This window comes from Protopterus annectens, chromosome 4.part0 (assembly GCF_019279795.1).
Source record: "Protopterus annectens isolate FY-2018-M chromosome 4.part0, PAN1.0, whole genome shotgun sequence".
In the NCBI taxonomy this organism is placed as follows: domain Eukaryota; kingdom Metazoa; phylum Chordata; order Ceratodontiformes; family Protopteridae; genus Protopterus; species Protopterus annectens.
In genome coordinates, this window is record NC_056733.1 from 923187681 (window position 1) to 923207178 (window position 19498).

The window sequence follows — 19498 nt, forward strand, 5'->3', positions numbered from 1 at the left end:
TTATTTTTTTTATTTTTTATATTTTTTTAAAAAAGTATGTATATATATATATATATATATATATATATATATATATATGTGTGTGTGTGTGTGACTTATTGTAGCTGTTCATTGAACAAGTTTTGCCTGCTATTGTTTATCATTCAGATTGTTTCTAATCCCATTTCTCAAACTCAAACAATATGCCTGGCAAACAAAGCGATTTTATGTATGTTCAAAGCATGCCTTAGAAACATCCCGTGCATAATAGACTACTCAAAAAAAAATGTGTTCAAAGCTTGCCTTAAAAATATTCCCTGTATAATAATCTACATAAAAGGCTACCATTCAGTAAATACAGGGACACTTACTGGTTTTGCACTGGAAGTTATAACTGAACAATCAGGCTTGTAAGATATTTGCCCATTGGGCTTGTGCCTCGCACTACCTTGGATGTGCTGTAACATCTGATTAGAATGATCTCCAGCAGTGTGGTATGCTTAGTTATTACACACACACAAATGCAGGTTGCGAGTGCTTTTTGATCTTGTGGGATTCTTCAGTGTGCAATAAAATAAGATGCAAGGATATCTGAGAATCATGTGGAACCGTTATTGACTGTAAAAAATCTTATTTAACTTTATGTATTTTAAAATATCAAAAGATGGTAGGCTTATTGATATTCTCTTTAGGTTGTGTTGTATATAAGGTAGAGTTTTGACTGACTTGCCCCTTTTAATATAGGAGTAGAGCCTCCCCATTTGCTTGAAAAAATATATATAATTTAAGTGTGATTTAATTCCTTTTTGGTGTAACTACTTGCTGCAAGCAGTTCTCTGTGTTTTGTGTATTCTTTGAATGCCTCAGTGTTTTATAATGGCTATGCAGTTGTCTGTGTGCTGCTTTTATCCATGCAGGACTGGGAAGAAAAGAGAAGGCAGAACATTGAAAAGATGAATGAGGAAATGGAGAAGATTGCAGAATATGAGAGGAGTCAAAGGGTGAGCTGTTGCCTATAAACTTTTTTTTATCAATCCTTCAACTGTCACTGTGTTTTTTTTTCATGTTCCACTGCACTGCTATGAGTAATTGTCCGTTGAAAAATGAGGGTGTCTGGTGGCCTTGGATTGTGAGGCCTTGGATTGTGAGGCCTTTTGAGTTTGCACTTAGCTTCTTGTTCTCAAGGGGAATTAAGATCTGATGGTAAATGTCCATTTGCATGAACCCCCCATACAACTGATGCACTAGATGTTGGTACTGCTTTGTATGTGAAAGTCTCCCAGGCTGCCAGCTCCATCTTTCAACCCAAAATATATCCCTTCCTGCCTTTAATCAGTGTGTCCCAGCATGAAAGATTTCTGATGTGGATAAAAATGACCTTGGTTGCCTTTCACTTTTTGAAGGTTTTTGAGACCACTTTTGTTTTTGGCGAGATCTGTTACGGTTGTGTTTCATTGCTATACAATTGTCCCTTTATAAGTGGGTTCCCTGCTAAGGAATAATTCAGTTTTGTCATCTTATTCTTAGGTCTAGCCCCAATGGCTTTAGTGTGTATATCTGTATTCATGTGTACAGTGTCTCTTGTCACTTGGTGTGCCTGTGTCAAGGAGATATTTATTGATGAGCACAAGAAGTGATTATGGCCCATATGGCTTCAGCAACGTACTATATCATGTGTATTTTGTGTACAGTTTAAAGACATTGCATTGCATTGTCTCTTTATATTAATCTTCTAGCTAACACTTAATTTGCTTTTTCCATAAAATTTGTTCTATCTTTGTGTTGCTTAGAAGAGGAAGTAAAACACCTGCACACATATTGTAAAAGTCCATCTTTTAAACTTATAAATGCTCCTTTTGGTAGTAGTGCTTCAGGTAAGTCACACTTTTTTTTTTTTTTCTATAAATTAGAGAGAGTATAGATTCATAGTGCTAGACAGTAGTCTGCAGACTGTTACAAGCATAACCAAAACCCATGATGAAAAGATGTAACCGTTAGATCACTGCTGCAGCAGCATAAGTTACACTGGACATCCTGCCAAGGATCAAACTTCTGGCCTGCTTCCAAAGCATCTTCTACATCAACTAGGTCTAGATATTGCCCTACATGAGGGAAGCATGATAAAAGGTGCCAAAACTTCAGGACTTTCTTGGCACTGAAGAGTATTCTCCTCTGCAGGCTTTGTGTGTTTGACAGTTGAATATATCTTCACAGCCTTGTAGAAGATATACAGCCCATTTGGTATTACCAGCCACACATTTTTTGTGAAGAGAAGTATTTCTTTTTAATCAAAAAAATTGCTTGAGGTAATGTCTGTACTGAAAATAGAAAAAAAATTACCTCAATCTTATATTTTGAGTTGTGTTTCCATGAGGATAATTCCTTAAAAATATGTATTTTTTGTGAAGAAAAAGTGAACTTTATTTCAGATTTTATTGTTAGAGGATTGGACTTCTGGTTTTGGTGATTGTCATTAAAAAATGTATCACAGCATTTTAAATTCCTCTCAGAATACTTTGATTATGCTAGCTGCTTATCAGACACCTTTTCAGTAGCCGAACAGTTCTGGGTGACTATGGGGGTTCCCTTATTTTCATTTTATGTAAGGAAAAGTGAGCTGTTTCTACTTAACAGTGTTGTAAAGGACTTTGGTAGGTTTGTTTGGTGGCTGTAACTAAAATATTTTACCTCAAAAAGCATTTTTTTTACAGTTCTGAGGCAACACCAACTCTTTTAGGCACTGCTGATCCACCTGTGTGTAGCTTGGGAAATGGACCCTGGTTTTGGGAACACTGTTTGTTCATTCCCAGGCTGCAAGAAGAAAGTTATCTGAGAGGCTTCACTCTTTACTTCAGTTTCCTTTTAATTTCGGCCGATGATGGATGACTGCTTTATGGCCATCAGTTTCACCTTGGACCACTCTTGTTTCTCTTCGGTCCTCCAGTATGACTTCTCCACAAGCCACTAAGGACAAGTAGGGAGGCACGTCCTTTTTGGCTGTTCAGATGACTTTTTTTTTTTTTTCTGGTAATGGGGAAGGGATTGGGGGATGCTCTTTTGCTAAGCCATCTGAGGAGCTTTTTTCCCAAGAAAGGGATTTCTCTTTGAGCCACTCTTTTTTTTTTTTCTGGAGTGGGGAGGGAGTTGCCACAGAAATAGGAAACCTAAAACTATTTTTCCTCATGTAACCAAACACTCTTCAAAAATCTGTGTATGGCAGTGCTGATTTTGTGTCCAGAGCAGCCAGTCTTGAATGTGTGATGAGATCTGCTTGGCTGCATTCTCAGAATTTACCAGATGATTTCAAAGCTGAAATCCTGAATGCTCCTCTGGGTAAATAAGTGTTATCTTGCCCTTCCTCTGCTGAGGTCCATAAAAGATTTGAAGAATGAGGACAGTTCATTCAGGGTGTTACTCAGATTTTTCCACTCTCCTTTCCAAAATGTAATAGAACTTTTTCTTTCAGTTCTGATTCTTCCAGAGTACAGTATGTCTTCCGATTAAGGCACAGGCAGACAAAATTTCATAAAAACAGTGTCTGGGAGTTCCAAAGAAGAAACTGTCTCCTTCTTGAACCAAGAATAAGCAGACTTGACTGACTGTATGCCATCTGGTATTTTTCCCCTACCCACCCTGTCAGTCCTGTATTCACATTCCAGAGTTTAGGTTGTCACTTTCCTCTGTGGTACCAGACACCTGTGTACTGAGAATCTTTCTAAAAGACCACAGTTAGCAGTAAGATTCCCTTCCTCAGATTCAAGGGATTCCTCCACATCCACTTAAATCAAACTTTCTTGTTCTTCCTACCCTAGATCAAATGCTATTTCAGCAGGTTATAGAACTTGTTTCCTGGTTCAAAGATGGAAAGGATTTTTTTCAAGCATTTTTCTGATGCCAAAGAAAGATTTAACCTAGAGAACTGTTAGACCTTGCTTTTATAAATGTTAGCATCAAAATTCCACAATTCAAAATGCTGTCTGTACAGTCTGTTACCTCTCATTACACGTCACTTTTTCTAATAACTTTATATTTAAAAGGTGCTTACCGTCACACTGCAGTCATCAGATATTAAAAATGCATTTACATTTTTTTGTCTGATTTACATTTTGTTTTCTCTCTTGCCCTTTGCAAACACTGTTGGAGCTGTAAGTGAACCAAAGCACCTGGCTGCCTAAGTAGCCTTTTGCCTGTTCCAGTGCCTTCACATTTTCCCATATTTAGATGGCTGCCTATTTTTTTGTGGATTCCTTCACAGACTCTGGCTCTGGTAATAAACCTTTTCCTCAGTCAAGGATTTCAGGTGAACAAAGAAGTCTCACTCTGTCCCACAAGATAGTGTTTTCTACTAAGTCTTCTGGATACAACAGTTATGATGGCCTCTCTTTCTCACATCAAAGTGAAATGTTACAAGGAGCAATTTCTGGGGGTTGGGAGGATGGCCTAATGGTTAAGGTGTTTGCCTTATTAACACAAGGTATAGGGTTTGAATCTCACAAGGGATAATTGGCTAGGCTTAAAATGGCTTGCAAGGGCTGTTAGTCTAGTACTAATCTATGAACCTTTGAACCTCATATCTTCCAACCAGACTGGCAATTTCCAGGGAATGTCTCAAAATTATAGGTTTCATGGCCTCTGCTGTTCTTGTGATTCCTTTGGCCAGACTTCACATGAGGAAGAGTCATTAGTTTGTCATATCAGTTTGGAACTGCACCAGCACCCCTCCGTTTCAAATTCCAATGCAGATGTTTGTGAAAACTGAGTTATTTTGGTGTGTGAATAGATTGTCGCTCAGGCCAGGTCTTCTTTTCTTCCTTTTAAACCCTACTTGGTCTATAACCACAGATGCATCAGACCTTGTGGAGCTGTATCCAAGGCAGTGAAAAATACAGGGCCTCAGAAACAAGTAAGACCAGCTAAAACACACACATCAAATAAATGATGTTATAAATGGTCTTAAATCTTTGAACCACTTTTGGACTCCAGGCTGTCTGCTAGTATTCACACACACTTACCACACTGATGTGGTACGTAAATAAGGGAATTAGGTCCTATCCTCTTTACAGGCTAGCAGTTCCATTTAATGTATTACCATGCTACCTACATTCCTTTAGAGCAAAGCATTGTTGCAGAGAAGCTGATTAGAACCAGGACAGACCCTCAAGAATGGAAATTGAAGCTGGGTTTCTTCCAGGAGTTGATCCATCTGTGGGCAACTCCTCAAGCAGTCTGTTTTGCCTCCAGCAACAACAGACAGCTAAATAAATTCTGCTCCAGTTCTCCTTGCAGTCAAGCAGAGAAGACTGATGCTTTTTCATTCTAATGATCAGGAATGTTCCTTCCTGTATGCTTTTCACCCTTTTCTCTGATGGCCAGTTTTTTTTTTTTCTAAAGATCAAGAAGTGCTCTCCATAGGTAACTGTAGCGCCTCCCCTTTTTACCAGGGTAACAGCAGATGTGATAGTGTTCAATCTCGCCGTTTGTTCTATTATTGTTCGGGAGCCGATCCTCCGGCCCTCGCAATGGCCTTCCTTGCAAGCCTGCATCGAAGAAGCTCGAGACAATCTATCACCCACAACTCTCTGCCTTTACCTCACAGATCTAGTTTGCCGCTGCTGCATAATGATCGCTGGGGAGCTAGCTCTCGAGTTTCTAAGCTAAGATATAACTTTTATTGTTATATTTTATTAAGAAATATATTCTAGCTGATATTATCTTCCGTATTATCAACTGTGATTGTGTTGTGGTTCCGCATTTATTGGTACCGCTAACTCTTATTATCGGTCATTTTTGTATCGGGCCTACCCTTCACATCTACCATATTGAGACACAATTTTACCGATTTGACATTTAACCTGATTGTGACTTTTACCTCGATTGACTGGGTGTTTTTCTGTAGAAGTTATATATTGCTATACTATGTCGGAGAAGGCAAAGTCTGGAGCTCAAACGCTGTCAGTGTGGCCAGAAAATGTCGGTCACTGACAACCATAGTTCCTTAAGGCTTACCGGCCTTGGCCCTCTCCACTTACAAGAGGGATTGCTCCATCTGTCACTCTTTTTAGTGGAGGGTCATGACAGATAGGGCGCAGGGAAACTAATGGACAGAGGTCTACTGGAAACTGAAGGCTTTCCAAGAGGCTCTTTGGATGCTTCTGACCAGGCATCTAAGTCCTCTATGAATTCGAAGACGCCGGAGCCTAAGTCATCGGCTCCGAAGCTCTTCTTCAAAGGTTAGGATCACCGGTTCCACAGACTTCGGGGCCGAGTGTTCAACTGGTGTCGGTTCCTGAGCTCTCGAAGTCTTGAACCGGGTGATGGAGCCCTCCCTCCTTCGCCATATTGAGGTCGTGCTCGGCCTTCGGGTTCCTTCAATTCGCTCTTCCTCCAAGCTGGATGTCGATGTGGGATCGCTGCGGGTGCAGAAGTTGCTGGAGCATCTCGCCCTCTCTAAACTTATTTCGGTTTCCACCCAGTTGGTGTCGAAACTTGAAGGCCTTCCTGTATCTCCATCCATTCTCCTCCGACCGGAGCCATCTAGTCTTTGGAGCCGAAGAGGCTTGGATCTTCTGATTGTGGAGCCCTCGGTCCAGAACCGCCTTTTCTCGGTCTGTTCCTCACTCGACTCCGCCGGATCCGCACCGGAGTCTCGGAGCCGCACGGGTCTGTTCTTGGTTCCGGGGCCGAGTCGAACCGACGCGGTCGGTTCCGACTCTCCTCGGGCCTCGCACGGATCGATTCGGCTCCGGCCCTCGGGTTTTATGCCTTCGTGCCCGTAGGTCGGGATTCTTCCCATTTCTTCGGAACCGGGGACTCTTCGATGCGTGGACCCGAGCCGCTCGACCTGATGAGGAAGGTGTTGTCTACCCAGACAACCACACATCAGTGGAAGCAGTTTCTCCTCCCCATAAAGGGCCTTTGTCTTCATCTGCACCCACGCCACATCCAAGCCGTCGGGCACCAGTGTCTCAGCGCCACCCCTGGAGGGTGCCCCTCTTCCTCCGCCAGGCTTCTTCGGATGCTCCCCACTCCAGGAAGTCCCTAGGAAGAGACTGTGTAAGAGGAGACACTTGATTCTCCACAGGAATCCATAACATCTCTATACTGACTTAGATGAGTCAGAGGGGTCCCCTAAGTCACCTTTCAGAAGATGTCTCTTTTCAGACATATTGGAGATCCTGAAACAGAGAGGTGACTGGCAGTCCCTTCCCCTTCTGAGGATGAGTCAGTTCTGCTGAAGGCATTTGGTGCTCGGCCTCTTCCTCCCTCCTGGGTTACTCCGCTTCTCACTTAACTAATGGAACTTATTGCTCATAGGGCGGGCGGAGGCTCCTGGACACAGTGGAACCTGTTCCAAGGAAACCGAACAAGTACATCACAGCACCTCAGGATAAGTCCTACCTTACAAAAAGGAGTTCCAGTAGACGCTATGGTGGTGGCTGGGCTGCAGCTAATAAAAAGGAGAGATGTCGGAGTTCTTTCTTCTTCGGGCTCAGTTCCATCCGGGCCTAATAAAGATTCTAGGGACGATGGATAGATACGGGAAGTTTATTTTAGTTCAGCTGCTTTTTCCATGTCCCTCTGGAACTATTTGACCCATTTTACACGCCTGCAGAGAGGGATCTAGTCAAAGAGTTGGGAGATAACCCTCCAGGGTACTACAGATGCAGCTGTCTCAGAGAAAGTGACAGCTTAAATCCTAATACCCTAACATCCATTGTTAACTCGGCCCATGAGGCTGATTTCCTACGCAGCCGGTTAAGGTTCGGTAGGGCAGCAGCTTCAGCCATTGCTCTCAGACAATCCTGGATGCCTATGCCTTTGGCGAAGCCTTCAAGTCTTCCTTTACAAACGCTTCCATTTGACGGGCAGGGTGCTACTCTCTTTGGCCCCAAAGTAAAGGAGACCTCTTCTTACCCGTGTGAACAAGAGGGAAAGACTCTGTCTGCTGTCGGAGTCCGCTTTTCCACTCCTAACCAGACCGCACTCCCAAAGCGGGGCAACGCTGTGGAAAATGTGGTTTCGAAACCCCAAGGGTCTTTCTCTCAGGCACACAGGGTGATGCCCTCTAGAGGCAGAGTGAGGGGCAGAGGGAAGACGCCGCCCTGGCGGCAGAGGGGTCCGCAACATCAAGGTGACAGGGATACACTCCCTGGTAAACCTTTCCAGCACTCCTGAGAGGAGGCCCGGACTGTCCTGCTCTGGAGGCAGTCGGGGTCGCTTTTAGCTTTTATACCCTCAGGCTCCGGCAAGGTATAACTACAGACAAGTGGGTAAAAAGCTGAAGTTACCAGAGGTTACAACATACCCTTTCCTCCTATCCTATCCCATTCCAAAGAAAAAGACTCCCAGATGTACCGTACCCCATCCAGGATCAGAGCCAGCAGCTTTAGAAATTCCCCAAAGCTGCTAGGAAAAGAGAGTCATCCAGCCAGTCCCAGCGACTTTCAGCAAGGATTCGGACTTACTCAAGGTTCTTTTTAGTTCCAAGCAGAAACAGGGGACTGGAGGCCCATTCTAGACCTAAGCTACCTCAATACTTCTTTCGCCAAGAAAGAAAAAGTTCAATGGTCACGCTCAATCGCATCCTTCCATTCTTACAGAAGGACGAAGTGGATGTGCTCAATAGATCTGTAGAGGATGCATACTACCACATCAAATGGCCAGGGCATCCAGAGATCATTTGCCCCGCTGGGGAGCCAGTCACTACTTCAATTTCGAAAGCCCTGCCCTTTGGTCTGACCTCAGCCCCCAGGGTCTTCACCAAATGTATGGCAGTGGTAGCTGCCCTCACTTTGAGACGCCAGGGATTCCAGGTGTTTCCGCAGATCTGGACGACTGGCTCCTTTCGCCACCACCGGGCGCCAACTACTGCAGGCCAGAGACTATGTTCTTCAACTGTGTGTTCACCTAGGATCTCCTCAGAATTTCGGAAAATCCTTACTTCAGCCATCACAAAAAATATCTTGTTCATAGGAGCAGAGTTAGAAACACACGCCAATTAATTCTGAAGTTCCCCCAGAAAGGATATTATCACTTGCAGACTCACATACACGCTACGCTTCTACTCTTTGTCAAGGAAATCTCCTGCAAAAACTAGTACTGAAGGTGTTAGCCTCATGTCAGCCTCCCTGATTGCAATTCCCCTGGGAAGGCTGCACATGAGAGTCCTACAATGGCTACTGTTTGCTCAATGGTCATTTCAACAACCACCTCTAACACACCTAGAGATTCTTATAATGCAAAGACTTGCAAAACAGATCTAAACTGGTGGCTTCAAACGCTCAACCTTTCTCAGGGGAGGCCGCTTTGTGCTACCTTAATGCCATCACAGTTACAGTGACCACGGACGCCCCTGATAGGGTGGGGGCATCTTTCAGGACAGACAGTCCAAGGCTTAATGGACCAATTTGGAGTACAATCTGCACATCAATGTTCTAGAGTTGAGGGCAGGTTTCTATGCTACAGTAAACACTTTGCTCTCCTTCTTCCTCTGGGGACTATTGCAGTTCAGACGACAACATGTCGGTAGTCTGGTACATAAACAAGCAAGGGGGAACCAAGTCCTATCAGCTATGCAGAGAGGCCATGAGAATTTGGCAGTAGGGGCGGAGTCCACGGGTCGCTTCTGATAGCAACGACATCCCGGGTCATCCAACGCCATAGCCGCACAGGCTGAGCAGAGCTAATCTCTTGTTACCGCACGAAAGTGGTCCCTAAAACAGTCAGTGCGCGGAAAGGATTTTTCGCGACGTGACGCCAGCCTTCCTGCGATCTGTTTCATGCCTTCCAATGAATGCCAAATGCAGGAGCTACTTTATGCCCTATTACTCCTCTCCAGGGAAGTCCCCAGGGACGACTGGTTTACGACAACTCGACACTTCGACCTATAACGATTTCCCCATTTCCCTCTTGGATATCTAAGTTTCTCTCCAGGAAAAGCCAGGAACCTACACAGCGATCGATAATCCCTTCATTGCTCCATTCTGGCCCTCGCCAAATTTTGGTTTCCCCTTCCTGAAAATACACTGCATTCGGGGACTTCTGGATTCTGGACCCAGAGCTAGGATCTTATTGACTCACTCGCTTGCTGGGTTCCCCCATCCCACAGTCATTCTGTCACTCCATCTAGCAGCTTGGCTGCTCCAATTCCCCAACTTAGCCAGGTCTGATCTTTTGTCACCAGCAGTCCAGGATATATTAGTGGCTTCGCATAAAGCTTCCACTACTTAAAACATAGTACTCAGCAAATGGAAACGGCTTGTATTCTGGGTGAAGGCACACCATGTGGATCTTTTATAGCCCTTTGAATAAGATATTAGAGTTCTTAACAGACTTATTTCATCAGGGTGCTTCTCCTGCTACTCTTAAAAAGTTCAATTACGCTGCCATTTCGAATTTCCATGTGGAAGAATGTGGAGCTCCTGTTATGGCCTCACAGACTTTGTAAAGCCTTTTAAAAGGAGTTTTTCATATTAGACCACTGGGTCAGATCTCCTACGCCACCTTGGAACAAACCTGTTGCTATTCTCCAAATTAATGTTGCCCCTTTTTGAACCCGCCTCTTCTTGCCCATTAAAAATTTTTGTCCTGGAAAACTCTCTTCTGGTAGCCATTACTTCTTGCTAGACGAGTGTCTGAACTGTCAGGCTTCCTCTCCGGCCACGGCAATTCCTTATTTGATCTTTCACTCTTGACAGAGTTTCTTCTTCGAACCAATTCATCCTTCCTCCCTAAAGCATGTTCCATTAACAATATTAATCAGTCCATTGAATTACCCACTTTCTTTCAAAACCACTCCAACAAAATGAGAGTATATGTTACACAAATTAGATGTTCACAGACAGTTAAGGTTTTATTTGATAGGAAATAAAAAGATCACAGGAAAGTTTCAGATCAACTCTCTTTGGTGGCTTTTAATGATAGGCAGGAAAAGGACTTGCAGTTACCAAAAGAACTCTTTTCTAAATGGTTAACGGATTGTATAATCTTATGCTCCACGATTCTTGCAGATCAAACCCTTTTTACACAAAACCCAAAGGACATTCCACTAAGATCGAGAGCATTCACGGCCTTTGGTCTATGCAGCCCTCTGATGCTGCTGATGCTATTTGAAAGGGTTGCTAAGCAATTCGTCTTAAGCTTCACTATTACATTTATTTCTCATTATAAAGTAGACAAGGTTTCTAGGGACAGGGTAAACCTTGTTGGTTCCACTCATTGTGCTCAAGAACGCCCCTCCCGTGGAGTCTCCTACAGGATCAAGGAGCTAGGACGCCACCCACGTGTAAGAACAAACGGCTTAGATTGAACGACTATCAATATAGAAGTTATGTCCTTACCATAACGCTCCATGTGGAGTGTTCATTCTCGCTTTGTTCCCCTTAAGCGAGTCCTGTTCCTCCCACCCCTTTAGTGTTAAAGAACATTCTTGATGCCTGGCCAGAAGCATTTTGGCTACTGCTATTATATTGTGTACATAGTTGGTATTCATTATGTTTATATGCCAGCAGTCTGTTTAGATACATGTTATGTGTGTGTAAGCAACGAATGTGCTTTTATATAGGATTGGTTTTGCTTGCAAACTAGATCTGGAGGTAGCAGAGGGGGATTGTGGGTATTAGGATTGTCTCGAGCTTCTCCGATGGCAGAGCTTGCAGATACGCACGGAGCCGAGGATCGGCTCCCGAACTCCATGTGTAAGAACAAAGCTTGCAGATGAACACTCCACTACGGAACGCTATGGTAAGGACAGATGTGATAGTGTTCAATCTCGCCGCTTGTTCTTACACATGGGTTGGAGCCGATCTCGCCCGTGTCGGCCTCTTGCAAGCTCTGCATCGAGAAGAAGCTCGAGACAATCTAATACCCACAATCCCTCTGCCTTTACCTCAGATCTAGTTTGCCGCTGCTGCATACGCATCGTTGGGAGCTAGCTCGAGAGTTTCTAAGCTAAGATATAACTTTTATTGTTATATTTTAGGATACTAGTCTGTTTGATATTTTTCAGCGTTAACTGTGTGATTGTGTTGTGGTTCCGTTAATTTATTGGTACTTAACTTTAATTATCGGTCAAATTGTTATCGGGCCTACACCCTTCATATATCTTACCTAGTTGAGAATTTTTACCGATTTGACAATTTTATCGGTTTTGACTAACTTTATCGACTTGACTGTTTTTACTGGATTTGTCTTTCTTCCTGTAATGTCTGAGAAGGTAAAGTCTGGTTTCAAGCGTTGTCAGTGTGGCCAGAAAATGTCGGTCACTGACAACCATAGTTCGTGCTCACTGCCTTGGCCCTCTCCACTTACAAGAGGATTGCTCCATCTGTCACTCTTTAGTGGGAGGGTCATGACAGATAGGCGAGGAAACTAATGGACAGGGGTCTATTGAAACCGGCTTTCAAGAGGCTCTGGATGCTTCTGACCAGGCATCAAAGTCCTCTAAGGAGTCAAGACGTCGGAGCCCAAGTCATCGGCTCCGAGCTCTTCTTCAAGGTTAGATCACCGTTCCACAGACTTCGGGCCGAGTGTTCAACTGGTATCGGTTCCTGAGTTTCGAAGTCTTGGAACCGTGATGGAGCTCCTCCTTCGACCATATTGAGGTCGGTCCGCCTTCGGTTCCTTGACCCGCTCTTCCTCCAAACTTCGGATGTCGATGTGGATCGCGTGCAGAAGTTATTGGAGCATTCGGCCCTCTCTAAACTTATTTCGTTTCCACCCAGTTGGTGTCGAAACTTGAAGGCCTTCCTGTATCTCCATCCATTCCTCCTCCGAGACCGATTCAGTCTTTGGAGCCGGAAGAGGCTGATCTACTGATTGTGGAGCCCTCGGTCCAGAACCGCCTTTTTCTCGGTCTGTTCCTCACCTCGACTCGTCGGACCCGTACCGGAGTCTCGGAGCCGGGTCTGTTCTTGGTTCCGGGCCGAGAGTCGAACCGACGTGTCGATTCCGACTCTCCCCTCGGGCCTCGGCGGATCGATTCGGCTCGCCTCGGGTCGATGCCTCGTGCCTGTGTCGGGATTCTTCCCATTTCTTCGAACCGGGAGATTCGATGCGGGACCCGGGCGCTTCGACCTGATGAGGAAGGTGTTGTCTACCCAGACAACCACATCAGTGGAAGCAGTTTCTCCTCCACACAAAGGGCCTTTGTCTTCATCTGCACCCACGGCCACATCCAAGTGCCGGCACCAGTGTTTCAGCCACCCCTGGAGGGTGCCCTCTTCTCCGAGGCTTCTTCGGATGCTCCCACGAGGAAGTCCCTAGGAAGAGATTGTGTAAGAGGAGACACTTGGATTCTCCACAGGAATCCTTGACATCTGACACTGACTTAGATGAGTCAGAGGGGTCCCCTAAGTCACCTTCAGAAGATGTCTCTTTTCGGACATATTGGAGATCCTGAAGCAGAGAGGTGACTGGCAGTCCCTTCCCCTTCTGAGGATGAGTCAGTTCTGCTGAAGGCATTTGGTGCTCGCCCTTCCTCCTCCTCACTCCGCCTTCGACGAACTAATGGAACTAATTGCTCGGCGTGGGAGGCTCCTGACACAGTGGAACCTGTCCCAAGGAAACCTAACAAGTACATCACAGCACCTCAGGATAAGTCCCACTCCTTACAAAAGGAGTTCCAGTAGATCGCTATGGCGGTGGCAGCAGCCACGAAAAAGGAGATGTCGGAGTCTTTTCATCTGTCCATCCTCCTAATAAAGACTCTAGGACGATGGATAGATACGGAAGCGCATTTTTAGTTCAGCGGCTTTTTCCATGCGTCCCTGAACTATTTGACCCACTTTACACGTCTACAGAGGGATCTAGTCAAAGAGTTGGGAGATACCTCCAGGGTGCTACAGATGCAGCTGTCTCAGAGAAAGTGACAGCGCAACTTAATACCCTAACATCGATTGTTAACTCCGTCCATGAGGCTGATTTCACGCAGAAGGTTCGAGTAGGGCAGCAGCTTCAGCGATTGCTCTTAGAGACAATCCTGGATGCGCCTATGCTCCTTTATGAAGCCTTCAAGTCTTCCTTTACAACGCCCCATTTGACGGTGCCACTCTTTGGCCCCAAAGTAAAGGAGACCCTTACCCGGTGTGAACAAGAGGGAAAGACTCTGTCTGTTGTCGGAGTCCGCTTTTTCCACCCCAACCAGACCGTACCCCAAAGGGCAACGCGGTGGAAAAATGTGATTTCGAAAAACCCCAAGGGTCTTTCTCAAGCACACAGGTGATGCCCCTCTAGAGGCAGAGGAGGGGGCAGAGGTGGAAGACGCCGCCCTGGCGGCAGAGGGGTCCGCACATCAAGGTGACAGGGAAACACTCCTGGTAAACCTTTCCAGCACTCCTGAGAGGAGGCCCGACTGTCCTGCTCTGGAGGCAGTCGGGTCGCTAGCTTTATACCCTCAGGCCTGGCAAAATATAACTACAGACAAGTGGGTAAAAAGCGTGGTTACCAGAGGTTACAACATACCCTTTCTATCTCATCCCATCCCAAAGAAAGACTCCCAGATGTACCGCCCATCTGCGAGAGCCAGCAGCTTTAGAAATTTCAAAGCTGCTAGAAAAAGAGTCATCCAGCCAGTCCCAGCGGACCAGCAAGGATTCGGGACTTACTCAAGGTTCTTTAGTTCCAAAGAAAACAGGGACTGGAGGCCCATTCTAGACCTAAGCTACCTCAATACTTTCGTCAAGAAAGAAAAGTTCCGAATGGTCACGCTTCAATCGATCCTTCCATTCTTACAGAAGGACGAGTGGATGTGCTCAATAGATCTAGAGGATGCATACTACCACATCAAAATGGCCAGGGCATCCAGAGATCATTTGCGCTTCCGGCTGGGAGTCAGTCACTTTCAATTTCGAGCCCTGCCCTTTGGTCTGACCTCAGCCCCCAGGGTCTTCACCAAATGCATGGCAGTGGTAGCGTCTCACTTGAGACGCCAGGATTTCAGGTGTTTCCGTTTCTGGACGACTGGCTCCTTTCGCCACCACCAGGCCAACTACTGCAGGCCAGAGACTTTGTTCTCCAACTGTGTGTTCACCTAGGGATCTCCGTAAACTTCGGAAAATCCTTACTTCAGCCATCACAAAACATCTTGTTCATAGGAGCAGATTTAGACACACGTCAGTTGATTCTGAGGCTTCCCCCAGAAAGGATATTATCACTTCAGACTCATATTAGTCTTCTACTCTTGTCAAGGAAATCTCCTGCAAACTAGTGCTAAAGGTGTTGGGACTCATGTCAGCCTCCTGATTGCAATTCCCTGGGAAGGCTGCACATGAGAGTCCTACAATGGCTGCTGTTTGCACAATGGTCGTTCAACAACTACCTCTAACACACGAGATTCTTATAACAAAGACATGCAAAGCAGATCTAAACTGGTGGCTTCAAACGTTCAACCTTTCCAAGGGGAGACCGTTTGTGCTACCCACACCACAGTTACAGTGACCACGGACGCTTCCCTGATAGGGTGGGGGCATCTTTCAGGGACAGACAGTCCAAGGCGAATGGACCAATTTGGAGTACAATCTGCACATCAATGTTCTAGAGTTGAGGGCAGTGTTTCTAGCGTTGCAACACTTTGCTCCTTCTTCCTCTAGGGACTATTGCAGTTCAGACGGACAACATGTCGGTAGTCTGGTACATAAACAAGCAAGGGGAACCAAGTCCTATCAGCTATGCAGAGAGGCCATGAGAATTTGGCAGTATGGGCGGAGTCCACGGGTCGCTTTCTAATAGCAACGCACATCCCGGGTCATCCAACGTCATAGCCGACAGGCTCAGCAGAGCAATTCTGTTACCGCACGAGTGGTCCCTAAAACAGTCAGTAGCGAAAAGGATTTTTCAGACGTGGGGCCAGCCTTCCTGCGATCTGTTTGCCTCCAATGAACGCCAAATGCAGGAGCTACTTTGCCCTATTACCCCTCCAGGGAAGTCCCCAGGGACGCACTGGTTCACGATTGGCCCCGGACTCCTGTCACGCATTTCCCCATTTCCTCTGATATCAAAGTTTCTCCAGAAAGCCAAGAACCTACACAGGACGATAATCCTCATTGCGCCATTCTGGCCCCAACAAATTTGGTTTCCCTTCCTGAAGATACACTGCATTCGGGGACCCTGGATTCTGGACCCAGAGCCAGACCTATTGACTCACTCAGGGGTTCCCCATCCCGCTTCTGTCCTCCATCTAGCAGCTTGGCTGCTCCAATTCCCAACTTAGCCAGGTCTGATCTTTTGTCACCAGCAGTCCAGGATATTTTGGTGGCTTCTCATAAAGCTTCCACTACTAAGACATATGCTAGCAAATGGAAGCGATTTGTATTCTGGGCTAATACACACCATGTGGATCCTTTTATAGCTCCTTTGAATAAGATCTTAGAGTTCTTAACAGACTTATTCCATCAGGGTGCTTCTCCTGCTACACTAAGAGTTCAATTGGCTGCCATTTCAATTTCCATGTGGAAGAATGTGGAGCTCCTGTTATGGCTCACAGACTTTGTAAAGCCTTTTAAAAGGAGTTTTTCATATTAGACCACCGGTCAGATCTCCATCACCTTGGAGTCTAAATTTGTTGCTATCTAAATTAACGTTGCCCCCTTTGAACCTGCCTCTTCTTGCTCACTAAAATTTTTATCCTGGAAAACTCTCTTCTGGTAGCCATTACTTCCGCTAGGCAGTATCTGAACTTCAGGCTCTTTCCATCAAGCACCCGTGATTTGATCTTTCACTCTGACAGAGTTTCTCTTCAACCAATTCATCCTTCCTCCCTAAAGTGTGTTCTATTAACAATATTAATCAGTCCATTGAATTACCCACTTTCTTCAAAAACCACTCCAACAAAATGGAGTATATGTTACACAAATTAGATGTTCACAGACAGCTAAGATTTTATTTGGATAGAACAAAGGATCACAGAAAAACAGATCAACTCTTTGTGGCTTTTGCTGATAGCAGGAAAGGACTTGCAGTTACCAAAAGAACTCTTTCTAAATGGTTAACGGATTGTATAATCTATGTCTACGATTCTTCAAATCAAACCCTGTTACACAAACCCAAAGGACATTCTACAAGGTCAGTGTCTACATCTTTGGCTCATGCAGCCCGCCTACCACTGGACGCTATTTGTGCAGCTGCTACTTGGTCTAAACCACATACATTCATTTCTCATTATAAGGTAGACAAGGTTTCTAGGACAGGGCAACCTTTGGTTCCACTGTGCTCAAGAACGTCCTCCCGTGAGTTCCTCAGGAACAAGGAGCTAGGGACGCTACCCATGTGTAAGAACAAACGGCGAGATTGAACACTATCACATATAGAAGTTATGTCCTTACCATAACGTTCCATGTGGAGTGTTCATCTCGCCTTTGTTCTTACAGTCCCACCCTCCCACCCTTAGGAAGAACGTTCTTTGATGCCTGGCCAGGAGCATTCTGCTACTGTTACAATATTGTGTACATAGTTGACATATATATATATTTTATATGTCTGTCTGGCTTATATATATATATAGTTATGTGTAGATTCTTTCTGTACATATGTGATGTGAGCATGAGTGTGCTATTCTATAGATTGGTTTGCTCGCAAACTAGATCTGAGGTAAAGGCAGAGGGGGATTGTGGGTATTAGATTGTCTCGAGCTTCTTCTCGATGCAGAGCTTGCAAGAGGCCGGCACGGAGCCGAGGATCGGCTCCGAACCCATGTGTAAGAACAAAGGCGAGATGAACACTCCACATGGAACGTTATGGTAAGGACATAACTTCTATTTCCTTCTTTTGAAAATGGTCAAGGACAGTTACTGCAGGTTTCCTCACTGAATGGACTTATTCACCCAGGACAGGGGTTGTGATGCATTCCAACCTTCAAGTTCTTCATTTGACTGTCTTGATAGAATTTTAATACCATTGAGTCACCATTTCTTTCTGTGAATATTCTGCAGCTATTAAAGAAGACAAAGAACTCTACTACTGAAAATTATATACGGGTAAGTAGAAAAGATTTTTCATTTAGTGCCAAGCTAAGAAGCAGGACCCTTTTAAGGCTCATACTCTAGTGATTCTTCAGTATTTGTGACAGTTATCCTCTAGCTTATTTTATTTTCTTATCAAAATAAATGTCACCATGTCTTCTTGTTTGCCCATAGACTTTTACCCCCTTCTGCCCTGCCTAAAGTGAAGCAGTTTTTGAAAAGGGGTGTTTCATGCCTGCCTATCTAAAAGGCAACTGCCTCTTTCTTAGGATCTTAATTTTGTTTTGGAACTGTTTTCTTTTGAACGTGAAAATGACACTGATTTGAAGTTCGCATCTTGGAAAACAGGGTATGTTCAGGGTATGAAGGTAAGAAAAAGGGACAAGCAGTGTCTAAAATGGACAGTATCTTATTGGTTGTGCCATGCTATTGCTTTTTCCAAAATACGAAGAATAACAGCAACTGAAGAAACAGTCCTCTTTTCTAGGTCCACAGGTTTATTTGTTGAAAAAACAATAAACATGCAGTGCTTTTCTTTTGATATAGTAACTCAAACTTCTTCAGATAAAAAACGCCATTACACAGTTTAAATACAACAAAGTCATATAATTACCATACTTAAACTGTTAACCATATCCTACCTTTTGTGAAAAATAGTAAACCATGAAAGACTTTAAAATTACTATTTTTTTGGCAGCACAAGTTTTTACTCTGACACTTAGCAGGACATACTGACTGACTTTAAAATGTTAGTCATTATAAAATTAAATATAAAAAATTAATTGACAGAAGTAGCAAAACCATAAATATTAGTATGTACTGAATCTTATTTTTAGACCGTAAACTAGTACATTCCTCTACGTTCTACTTATCTAGTAAGGCTCTTCAGTTTTAAATAACATAATATTGAACATGTTTCATTTAAGCTTGGATGTATAGTTTCTCCAAAAGAATTTAGCTTGGGCCCCCTCTAGTGTCCAAAGACACTTATTCTAGAACTGAATTCAAACTGATGCATAGGAAAGTTCATAATGTGCCTAGCTAATGCATTTTCTATCTTTTTATTGTTGATACAATAACTGTGCTCATATACACGTTTCCTGAACCTCCAGTTGGCCTTTCCAATGTAGAAGGCAGGGCACGATTGGCATAGAGCCACATAAACCATCATTTTTGAAAATTACATTTCTGTTGTATGTAGTAACTAATGTTTCTAATACAAAATGTGTGCCCTGTTTCCATAAATTTACAGTAGCTGCATGTTTCACACTTATACATTCTGGGGTTTCATGTTAGGCAAGGTATTGGTCTCTCCAGTCGATTTTTTAAGTTCATCCCTCTTCTGAATATTACTGTAGGAAAATCACCTAACTTATTTACTATTTCTGTGTCAGTACTTAGGAGGTTCCAATTTTTGATAACTTTTGTGACCTCCAATGCATCAGTACTAAACATAGTTATGAAACTCAACCAAAGTCTTTGATTATTCATGTTAGATGTATTAGGCTGGTTCATATTATTCAAATCAATTAGATTAGAGTTGACACTGTAGACTAGTCTTTGTT

At 44.2% G+C, this 19498-nt stretch overlaps 1 protein-coding gene across 2 annotated transcripts in view; it reads left to right on the top strand.

The window, feature by feature from the left end:
* LOC122799678 (coiled-coil domain-containing protein 9-like) overlaps positions 1 to 19498 on the top strand; it is a 784040-nt gene that overhangs the window by 252737 nt on the left and 511805 nt on the right. For both annotated transcript variants that reach the window (XM_044068898.1, XM_044068899.1), the window contains exon 6: positions 897 to 980. In XM_044068898.1, coding sequence (XP_043924833.1) covers positions 897 to 980 — 84 coding nt within the window. The remainder of the gene's footprint in view (positions 1 to 896; positions 981 to 19498) is intronic.